We start from the raw sequence: 17,830 nt of genomic DNA, 5'->3' as shown, positions 1-17,830 counted from the left end.
ATTTATTTAGCCACATGCAATACAGACATTCTTTCAGCAAGCTGACAGATATTTTCAGTTTTGGAAAAGAAAAGTATTTGACCAGATACATGCGCAATATACAACAATAGCTTTGGACCAAATCAGAAAGTTAAGACAGAAGAAGGAATTGGTGTATGATCAACTTTATTGTTTTTTTTTTAATCACTTCCGTTCACAATAACAATGTCCAGTTGACACTGATCTGCAGGTGAGATATCCTAAAATATGGGTGTAGAAGCAGCTCTAGCTCTGTTTGTCATTTTTGACGTTTAATCGTTTGGGCTACGGAGAATTCTGTGTCCAGTAGTAATTAAGAACACAACGCAGTGCAAGAACAGATGTGATTAGTATGGCATTCAAAAATTGTCATTTAAGTCTAAAGTTATTCAGAGCTGTCTTGGTGGCACCTCCTTCTGGCAGAGGCAGGAAATGCATACGATGTATGGCGCGATGTACAGTACTAGAGGATTCTTAAGGCAAGGTTATAACCTATTCAAGTACTAGCGCAACACACCTTTGCACTGTATAAGCTAAACGAGATGTATACCAAGAACGCTAGCTAGAGTTGTTCATACAAGTACTTGAACGGATGCCTGGTCAAGAATACTTTGTTTCTGACCATAATGATTCTGAGCCAGATGCAATGAGGGCGTACTAATCTCTCCATGTCTATCATTGGGATGCCTTTGGGATCTCGTGCATTTGCACGGTAACATGCCTTGTGTCCAAACAATGGCTGAATCCCTTCTTGCCTCAAATTGAAGCAGTTTATATAAAATGCAGCTGTCTGTGTTTTCAAATGGCAAACATTTCACAACGTTTCCCTCAGTGCCGCGCAACCTCTAGTTCAGGGCCAACGGACGCGATCAAATACTGTAAGGAGCAACAACAGCGCTTCTGCCAGCCCATCTTGCGGATGGCAACAGTATGCGAGTGTGATACACTTTCTTTGGCTGGCGATTTTGTCTTTGTGCCAAGGGAGTCGGCCATTTTGACAGAGTGAACAATCTCCTGGTCAACCAGGTGGAGCCAGGGTTGTGTACGTATATGAGCTCACCTCTTGATCGCAAAGAGGCAGGTTGTTCACAGCTCCATAGCACCAAATAAGCCTCATCGTAGCAATGGGTCTGTCAGGGGAATTATATACAGTTTGTGTGGCTGAAATGATGGATTTGGAGCGAGGTGTAAGGAGGGATGACTTAGTTAGCAAGTGGCTGCTTTCAGACAGAAAATCTTACATCTAATAAAAGATATTTACAAAGGGAAGGATTAACAAGCATCAAGTCAGAACTTTACTTTAAGCAAACACGCCGGGTTGGCATAATGTCTTTGCGGTGTTCCTACGCTGTACTACTATCACTGCAATTAAGACGAAAAATTTGGCTCAAGCGATTCTTGCACACACACTAATACATACGTCAGTAAATATCTGGAATGGTTAAAATGATACTGATGGTCGTTGTTTTTTTTAATGGCTGAATTCAAATTGTGTCCAGTTTGTGGGACTGTTATTGTATTCTTTGTGCTTTGTGCAAAGTGACTTAATTAATTAAGAACAAACACATTTTTAATCCCAAACAAACATTCATTAGATTTAGGTCACTGGAGTCGTTTGTTCGACGATCCTCTGGCTGATTTCTGAACTACATTTTCAGGCATGCACAAAATGAGATGCCCTAATACTTCCCTGTTCCGGTTTCTACTTAACTTTACCAAACTTGATGCTCCAGAGCGTTTTTGTCTCTTGCATCAAAAGCTATACGCATTCTTCCAAGAAGAAGGTGTGTGTTTTGAAATTCAGCAATCAAAAAATGCAAAAGCCTTAGTCTGAGTAGAATGGAGTACCTTTGCTGGTAGGTATGGATCAACATGGAAATGGTGAACTAGTTGCAGTCTACTTGTGAATCGGTTTCCTATTTCATGACTAATGAGAACATTTGATGCAGAACAGTGTATGACCTTAGATGAAAAGATATTTTAAAAAGTTGCGTTAATTTTTTTTTTTTTTTTACTAGGCAAAACTCTTTTGGACATGGAATCTCTTGCGAAAAGTAGAAAATGGCTTCAGCCAGACAGGTCAGCCTGCAGTTCCTTGTTTCGGCGAACTTCAGCAGCGTGCAGTTCCTGGAGTGGCAAAGCGGTCATCAGAAACATCACACTGAACGTTCAAAGACAAACCACCGTGAAGCATGTCGGTAATTATCATGCTGAAAAACTTCTTATTTTTTGGTACATTGAACCTTTGTAAGATACACAACATAACGTAATGTAACATAACGTAACGTAACATAACATAAACACCTTATTGATCCCACCAGGACTCTTTGCAAAATATCTGATTCTCCTTGCAACTACATTTTGAACACTGCTCATATGTTTAGATAATATGTTTGTGTATTTTGTTTTTAAACACATGTACAAGTGTCAAACATATATATGTTTCGTATATAAGTCTGGAATATATGCAGATTTTGTACTGCTTATCGGCAATCTCTGGGATATTCATGGTGCCGAGATATTAGGGGATAACACAGGAACGGTCTTGCCTTCTCCTGAAGCCGCTGCTTCAAGGCACTTAGGTACGCCTTTCGGTTCTCCTCATTCATCTCCATCTTGTAGTTGAGCTTCTCCTCAGCCATCCTGCTGAAGTTGTTGTTCTCCTCCAGGGCTTTGTGCAGCACCTCCCGCTCGTGCTCCCGCTTCTCTGCCAAGTTCTTCAGCACCTGGGCCTCCTGCGACTGTGAGACCAGGAGATGGTCACTCAGGAACTCACCCAGGAGAAACACATGCAAGGATCTTTTATGACTCTTGACTCACTTGAGGGACACATTTAAACCCTTCATGACACCTGAAGGGATGTGCGACACCTGACTGACTTACAAGACGCAAACACGGTGTGTCCAATTCCTACCTAACTTTTTAATGGCTTATCGAGAGCAATTTTTGATTGTACTCATGTGCACACTTTGACAGCGATACATCAACAGGTCCCCATGAGGGACTTCAGTCAGCAGCGTTTCAGTCCCAGGAGTCTTTAACTGTCAGGCTGCCAGCCAGACGATTCACCTGCGCTGATCCACCCACTGATTCCTTGTGACAGAGGAGCCCCCAGTGCCCAACGAAGGGTCTCTTTTCTAGGAACAACCAGCATCTCATTTGCACCTGTTTCTCCTGAAAGGTGGCTAGACTTCGGATTCAGTTTTGTCAGAAAACAGCTGTGCCGTGAAGTGCAATTGTGGAAATAAACCATAATTTGCTTCCGATTACTTTTTTTTTGCCTCTTGAATCCAATATTCCCTCGTAAGCATCCACTGGGAGGCATAATCAATCTGTGCAGGTGCCATTCGATGGGACCAGTGGCTGTGAACTGCACTACCAGAGCACGTTTTTGCTGACTTTGTCCCTTGAAATCTCACCATAGGACAGAGCAGTGAAGTGTCTACAACTCTGATCTCCAGGCTCACAAGCCCTCACACATCTAGTTATGCTTCCACAGGGGCTCTGGGCCTGAACTCCTCATCCTCCAGGAAGGCTTGTGTCACTTAAAGAAGAGGCAAATATTTATTTGGCTGAACTTTTGAAAACGAACACCAAACTGTAAAAAATACACCTCGTATGTAACTTCACTTGAATTGGAAGCATATTTTAGTATTTAAAATGTATCGTTTATCGGACGGCTTCACATTGCATTGCAATCAAATTACATTTTAGCTTTGAAAATCTCAAAACGCTGTTCATATGTCCAGAATAATCTTTTTGTGGTTCCCGGCTAATCCCTAGTCGACAGGTGATTCAGACAGAAGGTGCGGAGGATGAGCCAAAAAGTGGCAGGCTACACCCACTCATCTAGCACCCACCCACGCCCCCATCCCCCAGCCCCCAGCCCCGAGTCTGCGGTGAGCATCTCCCCCAAGACCACCAAGCACCAACGTCCGTGTTTAATATGCACAAAGGCAGGAGACAGATTGTCACGCTGAGGGTGTAATTGGCTGTCGGAGCGCTCATTACAGCTGAGATATGCAACGGCAAGGGAAACTCCTTAGAAGAAAATTCCCTGAGCATCAAAAATAAAATGCTGGGGGAATCTCAGCAGATAAGGATTCAGCTTTTTTCTTTTCCCCCCCCTGATGAGCTATTTGCATAATGACGGCGAACATATCTGAATGCATCCGTAAATTGAAAAGTAAGTCCTCTGTCTGTTGCGTGTCATCCTTTGATGAGTACACCCTTTGGAAGCTTTCTCTGTCGATGATGAAAGTGACCCGACTGTAGACATTTACTTGCTAAAGTGTATTCAGCAGGAAGTACGAGGAGTATCGGAATGAGCTGTGTTTAGGTCCCATCTCACTGTTTAAGCCTGAGAGCATGCCGGTGCTGCCTCTTTAGCTAGGCTGTGTTCACACTTTGTGATGAAAGCCGGGGTGCATCAGAAGAACATCACGGGGCTGATTAGCTGTCATGACTGGTACGTTGATGCTATCGTCATCATACTGTCCTGCTTATAAAACATATTGTATTTTTTCAAGAATGACATAGTATCTGAGATTATTTACGAACTGAGGCATGTTTGTGAACCCTGATGTTTGACGCAGTGGGTTAGGATGCAGTGCCTGTGATCAGAAGGTTGCTGGTTCAAACTCTGTGGTCAGCAGAGTGATTTAATCATTGGGCCCCTGAGTGAAGCTTGTAACCCAAACCCTAGTTGCTTTGGGGACTATCTGAACCCGCTCGGCTGCACTTGTGGGTTCGCAACTGTCTGATCCTACTTTCTCAAAGATGTACATCTGCTAAACACAGGCATTGTCTTTTGTGCCTCTAACCTTCCTCCTTTCCTCAGCTGCCTCCAGCCTCTTCTGGAGGTCGTCTAAGGATATGTCCTTCTTCTTAGGGGGGGAAGCCAGTGGCTGGGGGCGATCCGGGGACAGGTCAGCAGGAGCTTTCAGGATCACCTCGAAGGACTGGCCAGAGAGACGCTTATTAATGGGCTTCACCTCCATATCTGCAGGGAGATACACAACAGAGACACCAGGGCTGATCCGTCCGCAGGGTTGCCAACTCTCACGCATCTGGAGCTTTCACTCACACAAGAAATCTTATGGCAAATCTATATTATTCTATTATAAACCTAAAATTAGCTACATCAAAAAGGTTACATACATGTAAATGCAAGTGCAGACTTTCTGAAATTGAAAATTTCACTTCACCCAACTGACTAACGTTAGCAGCCCGGCAGGCAGGAGTCCTACTCTGCCTCTGTCTATGCCCCAACATCTCCATAGATATGCTAACTGGACTTTGGGATTTAAATGCTTTCCCATTATGCTATTGAGTGCTTGGAGTGAATATAATAATTCAGTACTGACTCAATATAAACTTTCACAATTGTATCTCTAATTCTTTTGAAGTTGGCAAGCCATCATCTTTTTAAATATCCACTTACATTCAATGCCAGTCAAAGTAAGTAAAAATATCAACATTGATCTGTGATTAGCATTTGAAAGGCTCCCTGGTCCTCCGGCGGACCAGGACTAGACACTGCTCTGTGGTGTGGCTAAATGCATACTGGGAGGAACAGAATGACCAGCAACAGGCCACTGTATTAAAAAGAACTAACTATCTGACATGCAACGGCAAAGAAAAAGCTTCTAATTAAACATCTGACTGATTCATATTAAGTCACATGTTGTAACACCTTCATCCACAAAGTGATTTGCTCTCACCAAGCACTTTTTACAAACCTCCATATTTGTAGATATTGTTGGGATGTACTTGTGGGTAAAAACAGGAACAAATCAGGGACAGCATAGACATCTCCTTCATTTTGTCCTTGTAGGCTAAAAGATGGGGGGGGAAAAAAAGCTAAATTAGCATATAATAACCACAAAAGTCCAGCCAATGCGAAGAGACCATTATAGAAGCTGACATGTCTTATATTTTACATACTGATGCCCACATTGGCAGAGAGTCTACATGTGTTTTGTTATATTCATTAACATGTATATTTATGTGTATTTACTATGTGCATTTCCTATGTTGATATCTGTATTTGCTGTATGTTGCATACTGAGAAATCTGTACAAGAATTTCAATGCCTTGTACAGTACATATGTACGTGAGAAAACGGCAAATAAAGTTTTCAGTCCTTGAATCCTTGAATGCATATGGTGACGCATTATTGGTATCATCCAGTTCTCATAATGTAAGTGTGATTTGTTTTTTTTTCTCTCTCTTTTGCTTGCCTTGGATCTTGGAGTAAACGATGGGACTGAAATTGATCACATGACAAGACACATGCTCTGGTATTTCAGAAAAAAAAACACGTTTTCACTCAAACACAGAGATCTAAGCGACGTGGATCTAAAAAATGGTCTACACACAGCTTTTGTGTAAAAGCCACAATCCAGTACAAAAGCAACTCCCCTTATTCTGTTTCTGTCAGTCTCAAGCTTCATGGGGGAAGATCAACCCATTCACATGAGAGATAATCAGCAATTCATGTTGTCCTCTCTGTTTATTCAACTGAAAAGGCTTGCTAAGAATGTAAAAAAAGCCACACGTATTAGCATAATTATGGCATAGTGGCAGGGGGGGGCATTGGAAATGCATGCTGGTTCACACACCCAGTGTCTGAATCATTTAATGTAGTTTTTCCCAGTCCGATCCTTGAGGACCTGCACACAGTCCACATTTTTGCTCCTTCCCAGCTCCCTGCCCTACCTACCAGGGGTTGGCAGGGAGCAAAAACATGGACTGTCTGTGGGTCCCCCAGGACCAGGCTGAGAAACACTGATTTAATGTATCAAATGTACACTAAGCTTTCTGAACATCTTATTGCGCGATGCATTCCCAGAGTGTTCTGGTATTCACCACAAAGACATTATTCTCCCAGGGAAAGCAGCTTGACTCATGAAATTAAACGGCCCCTCTCGACTGAAAGCAGACACTCACAACTCTATTTGTTTCTTGTGCAGCAGAGAGGCTGGCCAGATAGACAGATAGATTTGTTCTAAAGAATGTTGTCACTTTTGGTCTCACCGGCTCTGACATACAACGATGGCGTATCAGAGAACGGCGTGAACGGTCATCTGTTTAGGTGAAGCACTGCCAACAATGCTTGATGAATCACAAACAGTCACGTAAATATTCTCAATATAGGCTCAATATAATGGCACAAAATCACACAAAGACACACGTGTTTGCGTGACTGTCAATGCTTCTCTTTTTCTGTTACAGCATGTTCCGATTTCCAGATCACCAGGAGTAATCTCTGCTATTGACTGAGAAAAATCATATCGATGGTTTAAGTACCGAGGCTGCTGTCTGAGTCCTTATATTCCAACTGAATCGAGCCTTACAACACCCACACATAAGCTGCTAATACATATTAATGAAGCAATCTGTGCCTGACCTTTCCCATATGCATAAGGCTGAAAACGGCATTAATAATTTATCACGCTGAGAGTTTAGTATATATTTCATTTTCCGCCCAGCCAAAAAATTACTAGAAAAGGAGGTCAGGCAATATATAGTTAAAAACTTTATTAGAAGGTGTTTTAATTAGTTTTGATGCGATAATGAAAGGCCTCGAAATATATGACAAATGGTATTCACACAGATGGGTGGTTATTCATAACCAGACAATAATGATATTATTATCTAAATGGGGACCCCAGCAAAATTGTGACTGGTGATAAACAATGGTTGACATTATGGTAAAATAATAATGGAATGGAAGAATGGAACATTTAAAAAAATGATTGCACAGGGAAGGAAATGCTTGTGGTAAGGTGATTAAACGGCCATTATTGCATCTGGTTTGTGAGAAATACAATAACAGCTTCGGGATAAAAGCATATAACTGTTGGTCGGTGGCTTCATTAATGGACCAGTTACTGTTGAACTGGGCAGAAAAATGCATTATTTGGAAGAGATCCAGCATAACTGTATATTTCAGTTTTTTGTCATATAAAAAATGTCAATGCTAATTTGCGGACATGGATTTGAAATGAAGACTGGGGCTGCAACCAAGAATTCTTCTGCCATTTTTGCAAAGGAGAGTTCTGGCCAGTAGTGAACCTGCCCAGGGAAGCTCTCATGGAGCCGTTTGATGTCAGATTCACATTCTTCAACACACTTGGGTATTTTCTTTTTTTCATTCCAGATTGGCTGCTCTCTGCGATGGACCTTGTTTCCTGTTAAAACTCTCTGGAGCAGAGCTCAGTTTTACGGTTGGATGGCCTCCCATACAGAGAGGCCTGTTAGCCTATTTGCAGCCTCCTACTACCCTCTCCTTCACCGCACTGGACGGTCGTGCGATATTAATTGAGCTGGCTAGCAGGAATGAATTCCTTTTGACAAACGGTCGACTTTGGAAGGCCTGTAGATGGGCACTCTTTCGATCAGGACTGGCACGCGACGATGCCTGGCGCTCCAACTCAATGAAGCTCTTGTCACATGATCAACAGCAAATGAGTCAAATGATTGGCAGCAACTAGTGTGATTTCAGTTCATTTCATGGGTCTTCAGCACAACAGGATGTATAAAACTGGCCTAGTTTTTATTATTAACTTAATATAGTTAATATATCATAGGGTCAGCACTGTTGCCTCATACCTCTGGGACCAGGGTTCGAGTCTCTGCCCTGGCTCTACATGTGTGGAGTTTACATGTTCTCCCCATGTTGTCATGGGGATTGATCTGGGTGCTTTGTTTTCCTCTCACAGTCTAAAAACGTGCTGAGTTTAACTGGAGTTACTACATGGCCCATAGGTGAGCATGTGTGAGTGACTGGTGTGTGAATGTGCCCTGCGATGGGTTGAAGCCCCAACCCGGGTTACACTTCTGGGATAGGCTCTGGACTCCTGCGACCCCACATAGGACAAGCGGGTATAAAAAAACTGAAGGATGGATGGATGGATGGAAAGTGGAAAATTAATTGTTGATATTTACTCACTAATTTCTACTTGAATATGCATAAAACTATAGTACTTCTCACATACCTAACATTTACTCCTCTCTGTTGTGTATCTCGTGTCTTCTTTTTATTCTCTGTCTGCTTTATCCCCTAAGGGTTAACTGTCTATTGTCATGGTATCTCTAGCAGTGTTAAGCTGTGCCAACCAAAATTTCCACCTGTCTTGGATGCGCGGCACCAAAGATCCTGATTTTGATTCTCACGATGAATTCCTTTGTCGTCTTTGTGATTTCGGACGTATAACTGTCCCTGACTGCCGATTCTTTCGCAGACTCTTGCCCGTTACTGACACTTCCAGGGGAAATGAACTGCCATCCATTAACACTCTTCCCTGCTGATCTGTGATTTGTTGTTGGCTGGTTTTCATCAGCCGCTCTGGGCTGGGGGACGTGTTGCCATCATGGTGACCCAGTTTAGCTATCAGCATAACTATGAGCCCATCCAGTCTCGACGGCCTCCTGCAGCCCATGTTTCCGTGTGGGAATATGGAGCTGCAGTGCATTGTGGGCCGGGTCGGGCTCCTCTTGGCCGTCTAACAAAATCCTGATGCAATATTAAAGCACTGCCCATCGGGACCTCGAAGGAACAGTAAAGACAAACGGAGAGAGAACATCTCTTAGCATTTAAACATAGCACAGCTCCATGCTTTGTTTTTATGGCTTATTGACCTGAGTTACTGCTAATGGCAGCGCAAAAGGTCATATCTCTGCCTGAAGGGTGTCTGTCCTTCGGTGAAGGAGGTGTTAGAAAAAGGGCAAGTCTATTTATGTTGATGCCCGGCCTCTGCATTGTCTTACCGAGCGGCGGGCTTATCGCTCGTCTCTCTGTGCGGCAGTCTTTTGTGCTAAATGGCACCTGTAAATCAGGGAGGCTTGTAAACCACCTCTATAGGTTTTGAACAGACATCGCTGCTCAGGGCTCTGCTCTCTGATCTGCTCCATTTCCCTCATAAAAGCTGCTTCAATTGTGAAACATGAGGGAAGGGAGGAAACAGAGAGAGCGAGGAGAAGAATACCACAGGGATATATTCAGAAGAGAGCCAAGGTTCCCACAGGAAGACGTGCAGGACGTCATGTGACACCTCATGTAAATGAGGACGGATATTTCAGTTAGCCTTTATCGTGTCGTAATCTTGCTGGGCTCAATGGGGTTCGACGTAATGCACTTGTTTAGGAAAGACTGTGACAAGTGGACAAGTTTTCCTCTTTTTATGCTGCCACGCTGGAAGTCGCATGCCTGAATTATTAAGGGTCCGTTAAAGCTTCCACTGGATGCGGCAGGTTGTTAATTATTAAAGCGCTCTTGTTAGAAACTCAGCCCTAAAGGCCATTTTCTAGAAAGAAGGTGAGGAGAGAGAGAAGTTGTGGGAGAGTTCGGGATGTGACACAGTCCCTTGGTATCTGGGATTTTCACATCTAAAGAACAACAATTAAAAAAAAACAAACATTAAAAAAGAAAAAAAAAAACAAAAGACTATGGCATGGCAGGAAAGTGGGTCCAATCAGAGAGTCACTGCACTGCAGATGGCAGATGTGAATGTATGGGAGCAGAGAGTCACTGCACTGCTGATCAGTCAGTGTGATTGAATGGAAGCAAAGAGTCACTGTACCACTGATCAGTCAGTTTGACTTTATGGGAGCAGAGACTCCCAGCACTGCTGATCAGTGAGTGTGACTGGATGGGGGCTGAGTGTCACTGTATTGCTGATCAGTGAGTGTGACTGGATGGGAGCAGAGAGTCACTGCACTGCACTCAGCAATAGCTGTATGAAGCAGTAAGTTGACTATTGATCAAGAAAAGCTGCCTGTACACTCCATAAGTTGTAGGGTACGGGGTACTGTATACCTCCAAGCAAGGAATCTAACCTTAAAAACCCAACCATATAATTACGTAAAAACAGTAAGTTGCTTTGGAGCAGAGTCAGCTAGGTGACTGAATTTAGCTGGGGCTCAGGGGGGCAGTGTGTGGCTCAGTGGGCTAAGCCTCTGTGCCTGTGATCAGAAGGTCATTGGTTCAAGCCCAGCCTTGGCACATCTGCAGGTCCTTCAGCAAGGTCCCTAACCCTCAGCTACCTGGGCACTGCTATGGGTTGCTGCCCTTCACAGCCACCTTGCTGTTGGGGAGGCATAGAGAGAATTTCCCCACAGGTATCAGTGATTATTATTTTCTTCTCTGTTGTCTTGAATCATTATTGCCTACTGGAACTGCTCATCAGTCTGGCATCACAATGTTTCAGTTTATCAGAATATATTCACCCCTCCCAAGAACTGAAGTCACCTAACATTGTCACGAGCTCAATAGGATGGAATCTGCCATTTGAAGATCCCAATGGACAAATCTGTTTTGCCACATATACCCAGAAATGTCATTAGCTGACATGCAACATCCCAAATTGACCCACTTACCTGACACAACAGATCAATACACACACTGCTCTGTAGGTATTCAATTAGATTTTTAAAGTATTATTTGTTTGTTTGTTGCAATTATTCATGTGTGGCACATTACAAATAGGAAGAAGGCTGGGTCGAGCTGAATAGTTATATCTCCATGCAGGGGCGCCGTAAGGGGGAGGAAAGCTAGGACGATTCCAAGGGCCCCTGAGTGACAGGGGCCCTAAAAAATTAGGAAAATAACTGGATTGGTTTGGACTGGGGGGCCTAATATGATATGCTTTCATGGGGCCCAAAATCTCTAGCAACGCCCCTGTCTCCATGTGTGCATGTCTCGAAGGAGATCAAGATGGGATGTGCAAAAACGAGCATTCCAATGTACTTGTGCAAATTTTTGATGGTGATCTCCTTCCCTAGTATGGCATGATTATATAGACAATGTTTAAACTATATATTACGTTTCATAAGGATACTTGTAGATACAGCACTGAATGCACCCTGGAAGGATTGTGTCCGTAATTATCAGAAGGACGTGAAGAACACTGGTGTTGGGGAGAGATGCTGTGTGTGGCCAGTGGAGGGTCTGTGAGCTACATTGTTTGCAGTGTGGCCCCTGGAACTTCTGTTGTGAGCAGAATACAGATACAGAATATGATTTTAGGCTAAAGGTCAAGCAGAGCTGCAGTGAGGTTGTGCTTAGCATCTATCTATCTATCTAATCATAGAAAAATAAAGCTTGAATTCACCAAAAATGTGCTTCGCCTATAGCACATTCAAATAACCATACTTTTTTCCCCCAAAGACAGTACAGAGCACATTCAGATTAGAAATCTATTTTTACCAAAAAAAGACTATGAATCAACAGCAGACACCAAACAGGCTCTTGGCAGCGTGTCATAATATCTCCCCAGGCAGTAAATCGCCTAGGGACAGTCATCACGGAGGGACAGGGCTGCAGTGTCTGGTCTTTACCGGTCGGAGCTGGGCCCGGTGGCCCCTATACGTGTTGCTGTCTCTGGCAGAGCTAGAATGGCCATGGGGCAGGTGGGAAGGTGTCCTTCCCTATGCAACGTTCTTCAGGGCTCTTTTGAGCAGCTGCAATGACTCAGTCTTCTGTTAGAGCGCTTTTTCGGCAGAAAGCCAACCGCTCCGGAAAAATAGACGCCTTCGTTGCTGTCATGCACAAGCCTCGGGGCCACTAACGCAGCCAGGGTGAGACTGTCTATTATTGTACAGGAGTCATTCCCAGACACGTGCCATAGGCTGTGGCCCTGCCGGGATGCTACTCGCCGTCCATTCCCTGCGGCCGCTGAGCCGAAGCGCATTAGAACATTCATCTTCACCAGCTGACCTTTGACCCCCCTCTTGGGAGACAATCTATGAAGCAGCATCAGATGATTTTTGTGGCTGTGGCACGTGGCTCTGCCAGGTCCTGCCTTGCCTCTTCTAGCCTCGCATAAACACTGGGCTTGATGGGGCTGATATTTGAAGGAGGGGCCAGATCCCCATTCAGGGATCCATACAGCCAAACTCTCCATTTAACACCGGCTCTGTATTGCTCCTGGTTACATTAGTTGTAGTCTAAAATAACAATTGGCCCCTTATCTCCAGCTGGCTGCTGACCATCCATCCTCACACCCCTTTGACTGCTAACAATCCCCAGTCCCTCCGCCTTCCTCCTTTTTTCCGCCTTTATATTCTATTTGCGCTCTGGAACAGGCTTATTATTCACACATTTTATGGATTACATGCAGATAAGGTTTAAATCTCCTCTTCCAGTCTGCTTTATCTTTATACTTCTTTTCACTGGGCAGTAATTTCAGCTCCTTCCCAGCATGCCTTTGTAAAACCCCCCCCCCCTTTTTTGCGGCCTGTGGTCCAGCCCTTCTCTCATATCGCCGCCGTTCACTCATGCAACGCCTTGCCCGTCTCGCTCGCTGATCTTTCATATGCAGATGCACTGGGGAGCCGCGGGCAGGCGGTGGTGGGAGAACATTCCGGAAGCATTCTGAGAATGCCGGCTGGCGGTGGGCAGGTGGTGGGGACCACGGCTGCTGGCAATATGCTCAGTGGGTCAGACAAGACCCCCAAATCCGAGCGGCAGAATCTCATCTTTCAACCTTGTTTTCATCAAAATGGCAACAGCCTCGATCAGCTAAATCGCAGTGAAAGACCTGGGAATCAAAGCCCCTTCTCTTAAAGTCCATGCGGGAGATTCATTTTGGTTATTTATGTAATGAATCAACATTCGTCTTGTGCATTTATTGTGCAAATATGGAGTGATCCGTCAGAATCCTACTGAACAATGTAAAGTCTCACTGCTGAGAAGTGGAACAAAGTCCTTAATCCATTTTTATGAAACAATGACTAATGATGTAGAATGATTCTAGAAGCTCCTTTCCTTACACACCAGAGGACTGGATGTTAAGTGCGTGTCTGACCGGCCGGATGGCAGACGTGAATCGCCGCTGGGCGGGGCACATGAAGTCTAATTATCGGGCACCCCCTCGCCAAAAAGGCGTGGCCACCGCCGCTCTCCGGGTTCACCGCTTCCCTGTCTGCCTGGAAACACAAGAGCTAGAAAAGGCCGTGCCCCGCCTTGTATTCACCCCCCCCCCCCCCCAGCTTCCCTGGAATAAGCACGCGTGTCCGAGGGCGGATTCCCGGCTGGATCCTGGTTCCGTAGCGAGCCCCCTATCAGGGAGCGTGACGTCGGCTTGGTTTGAATGCACCACCCACCCCCTTTCACCGTTTCCTTTTGTTTCACCTTTTCCTGCCCCCCCACCCCCACCATTCCCAGGTTGGATCTGAACGCAGACTGGGAATCAGCTGCTCCCCTGCTGCACGTCCGCAGGGAGGTGCTGGGAAAGGTGGCACCAGCCCAGCGCCTTGTGTCTGTGGCTTTCTGCCCCTTAGCTGAGCCAATTAAGGCTGAGTGCCGGCTGAACAGCGGAGCCCAGCTCGCCCCCCCACCTCAAAACCTGAGACCGGAACAGCTGGAAGACAAGCCCCCTCCTCCGCCCCACACACACACACACGCACACACACACACAGGTGCACACAGCACCCCCACCAACGTCACACCCTCACTTATTCAGACCTCTAGAGCAAATCAAAATGTATGATAAATTTCTTGCACACACACACACACACACACACACACAATGCTTCAGACTGCCATGTGCCGCAATAATGAAAAACCAACACCCCAGTATGTATGTGAATCAATACATGTCTGGGAAGCCACAGGATCCATCATGGGTGATTTATAGGACGGACCCCGAATCGTTACCCCAGTGGCGTGAGCTGGCATTTCGACGGCCGCCTCCCAGATGGAAGCCCATCACGGATCCCCCCGCCTCTGCAGGGGTATCATACTAGCCGGGTTACAGAAAAGGCAGCAAACTGCAGCCCCCGCCCCACCACAGTGCTGCAATCTCTGGCTGGGGGGGGGGAAAAACAGACCTTTTTTATGTAACGTAAAACCAATCAACACTGACTCGTGCATACATCAACCGCACTTTGGAGCACAGCCCAAGGAGAATCAAAGCAGATCTAACGCGGGAGATCAATCCACCTACAATGACACTGGTTACAGTGTAACAGGGCAGCATATATTTCATGTTATTGTGCTGCGGGGATTAAGACATTTATCCCCAAACCTTGCCCTTACCCCAACAATCCAGCCATTAATTACATAATTTAGGTGGCAGAAAAACAAATGTTTAAACATCCGTGATGATAAAGAAGAAAATACGGGTAACAGAACATCCCACACAGTGCAGATGCCACCTCCTCAGTCGGTCAGATCCGCAGTGTCTCGATCTGCTATCTATATATCCTGGCGAGCTCCTAAAAGGAGCCGTCCCAGCAGCCGCCCGCGTCCACGGTAGAAAGAAAGGGCATCGTCTCCCCTACCTGCCATGGTGCTAGCCATGATTGCCGGATGCTGTGGACAGAGCGGGTTGCCGTGGGGACAGAGAGGAGGCAGAGGATGCTGAGCTGAATCTCCCTCTGAGGCTTCCAGCTGAACAATGAGGAGCCCACGGCTTGACCAGGCTTGGGAGGGGAGATCGGGGCGGGGCATGTGGGCCAGCCCCTCCCTCCCTGGCGCGTGCATGCAGACACACGCACACGCGGCCCTACCCATCCGCGAATCACAGCCAGCCCCCTCCCCCCTCTTGCACTGTCACACGTTTTGCCTCATGAATATGTAAGCGTTTCCCCAGCCACCGGATTCACCGAGGGGTGGGGGGGGGGAGGCCACGCCCTTTGCACACGGAAGCTCCCAGTCGGCACTTAGGATCCGCCGGCGTTGAAGTCCTTGGCACACTGGAACCGGCAAATTTTTTCTCTTGTGTGTTTCGCCAGATTTTATCCATAAAAGTTGATTTGAAGGACATATGGCTGCAGGGGAAGCTGGTGGGATCTAGGGAAGGTGCAGCAGAAGTCAGGGAGCGGGAACCCCCCCGAGGCCGACCGGCAACATGGCTCTCGTTAGCAGACAAAGAGAGAGGGAGGTGCCGCCTGCTCTCCTGCTGCTTACCAGGGTGAGGATGCAGAGAGGAGACGCTGTATGAGGAGAGCAAGGAGGGAACGACATAATGACACGACATAATGACACATGACACACCCTGCGGAGCACGGCTGAGCCTCTGGGTTCCCCCTCCCTCCTAACTGGGCTACTGCGCATTAATCCTGTCACCGCACATGAAAAACATGTGGATCTGCGTGGCGCAAAACAAGATTTTCACAGATAATTAGGAAGATGGGGGAGGGGGGGGGGTTTCCTCTGCCCCATACTTGTCCAAAACAAAGAAATACGTGTGTAACGCATTTCAAGCTGGAGCGTGGCTCGTTTCGTTTGATGAATCTTCTGCAGAAGATTCCTGGGAGAGGAAACGGGAAGGGACTCAGAGCCGCGCTTTGAAGAGCGACCGCTAAGGAGTGCCCTCTCAGATCCGCGCCGCGCCGCGCTGCTCTCAGGCGCTGCTCACAGGCCGCCGTCTACCGGCGCTGTGACTGCCTTTGAAATAGTCAGGCTTTTGTTTTCATCCGGCGTTTCTGATCAGTCGACCTCGTCTGTGACAATTTATCAGACATCAGAGTCTGCATTGCGAAGGGAGTGAAATAAGCAACAGTCATTTATTTCATCCTGGTGACACCTTGGCTAATGATAATTATCCCATTCACATAGCAACATCTGTAATTACATTCTCATCTCTTAATTTAGTGGTCATTGTTGACACACCACCAATAAAACATATCCTCTGCATTTAACCCATATGTGACAACGTGACATAGCAGGGGGCAGCTAATTCAGCGCCCGGGGAGCAGTGATTGGGGGCGGTACCTTGCTCAGAGTAACTCAGTGGTGCCTTGCAGGTTGGGAATTTGAACCAGCAAACTATCATTTACAAGTGCGCTTCCCTAACTTTTAAGCCATCACTGCCCACTGAAAAATCAGGGGGAGAGTGCGAATGCAGTGCCCCCCCCTACCAGAAATTATGCAGTGGAGATTCCCACATTTGGGGAATTCACAGGGGTCAGCACAGCAATAGCTGGGCCTCACCCTGGGTGAACCTTCATGATCATGATGTCTCTCCCGCCAGGTAAGTATCTATATGTACATACAATATATACATGTACTGTATTACATTAATACACACACATAATATAATACAGGTATAATATAATATAATATAATATAATATGATATAATAAATTTGTGCAAATTGATTTAATAAATGATTTAATTAATGGCTGCAAGGACCGTATGTGGTTTCTTCGGGCTTATCTGAGCATGAACCGCCGTCAGCGAGGCCCCAAACAGTAGTATTAGGCCTGCTTCATGCTGGACTTTCACCTGGACTGCAGCTGCTCGTGAATGCACACCAGTACTGGAGACGCTCCTTCAGAAACGTGAGAGCGGAGGTTTACATGGCAAATGGCCGCGTCACGTTCAAATGTCTTTTGCTGTCTTGCTTTGCAGGAGAGTCACCGCAGCTCCCCAGGTTCAGGCGACGGGGATGAAAGGGAATGCAGGAATATGCTGAACTCCGTCGCGCGGTGCAGCGAGAATGACACCCACCTTAACATCATTAAGACAAAGGCGCTGGCTTGTAGGGAGAGGAGCTGGATGCAGTTACACAAGTACCCAGGGATCCACATTAACAGCACATCTGAGCGGAAGAACAACACAGACACTGCCAGCATGAAAGGCCAGAACAGGCTACTCTTCTTAAGACTAACAATTCTCAAAGCAAGATACTGGGGAGGTCCATAGTGGCAACAACTCGTACCATATATTATGTTATTGTTCTGTATTAAAAAATAAGATGTCCCATATTTTCAGACACATTTCATAATTTCATACCCGCTGGTTGGCAATTTTTATTGCGTGGGAACTCATATTGGGGTGGAATCTATATTTCATTGGGGG

The 17,830-nt window shown here is 45.8% G+C and overlaps 1 protein-coding gene and 1 pseudogene across 1 annotated transcript; both read right to left on the bottom strand.

Annotated features, from left to right (window-relative positions):
• Positions 1–148: 148 nt before the first annotated feature.
• Positions 149–15,454, bottom strand: LOC111855644 (stathmin-3-like). Its single transcript, XM_023834846.2, has 5 exons — positions 15,307–15,454; positions 5,760–5,855; positions 4,842–5,020; positions 2,568–2,759; positions 149–2,145 (listed from the first exon to the last, which is right to left on the bottom strand). Exons 1-5 carry the CDS (start codon positions 15,323–15,325, stop codon positions 2,086–2,088), a joined length of 546 nt encoding a protein of 181 aa, XP_023690614.1. The 5' UTR covers positions 15,326–15,454; the 3' UTR covers positions 149–2,085.
• A 1,399-nt stretch (positions 15,455–16,853) lies between these two features.
• Positions 16,854–17,008, bottom strand: LOC111855880 (U1 spliceosomal RNA; annotated as a pseudogene).
• Between the last annotated feature and the right edge of the window lie 822 nt (positions 17,009–17,830).

The sequence above is a fragment of the Paramormyrops kingsleyae genome, chromosome 6 (genome assembly GCF_048594095.1).
Source record: "Paramormyrops kingsleyae isolate MSU_618 chromosome 6, PKINGS_0.4, whole genome shotgun sequence".
Taxonomy (NCBI): Eukaryota; Metazoa; Chordata; class Actinopteri; order Osteoglossiformes; family Mormyridae; genus Paramormyrops; species Paramormyrops kingsleyae.
The sequence above is the reverse complement of the archived record's forward strand: the minus strand, read 5'-3'. Positions and strand labels throughout refer to the sequence as shown.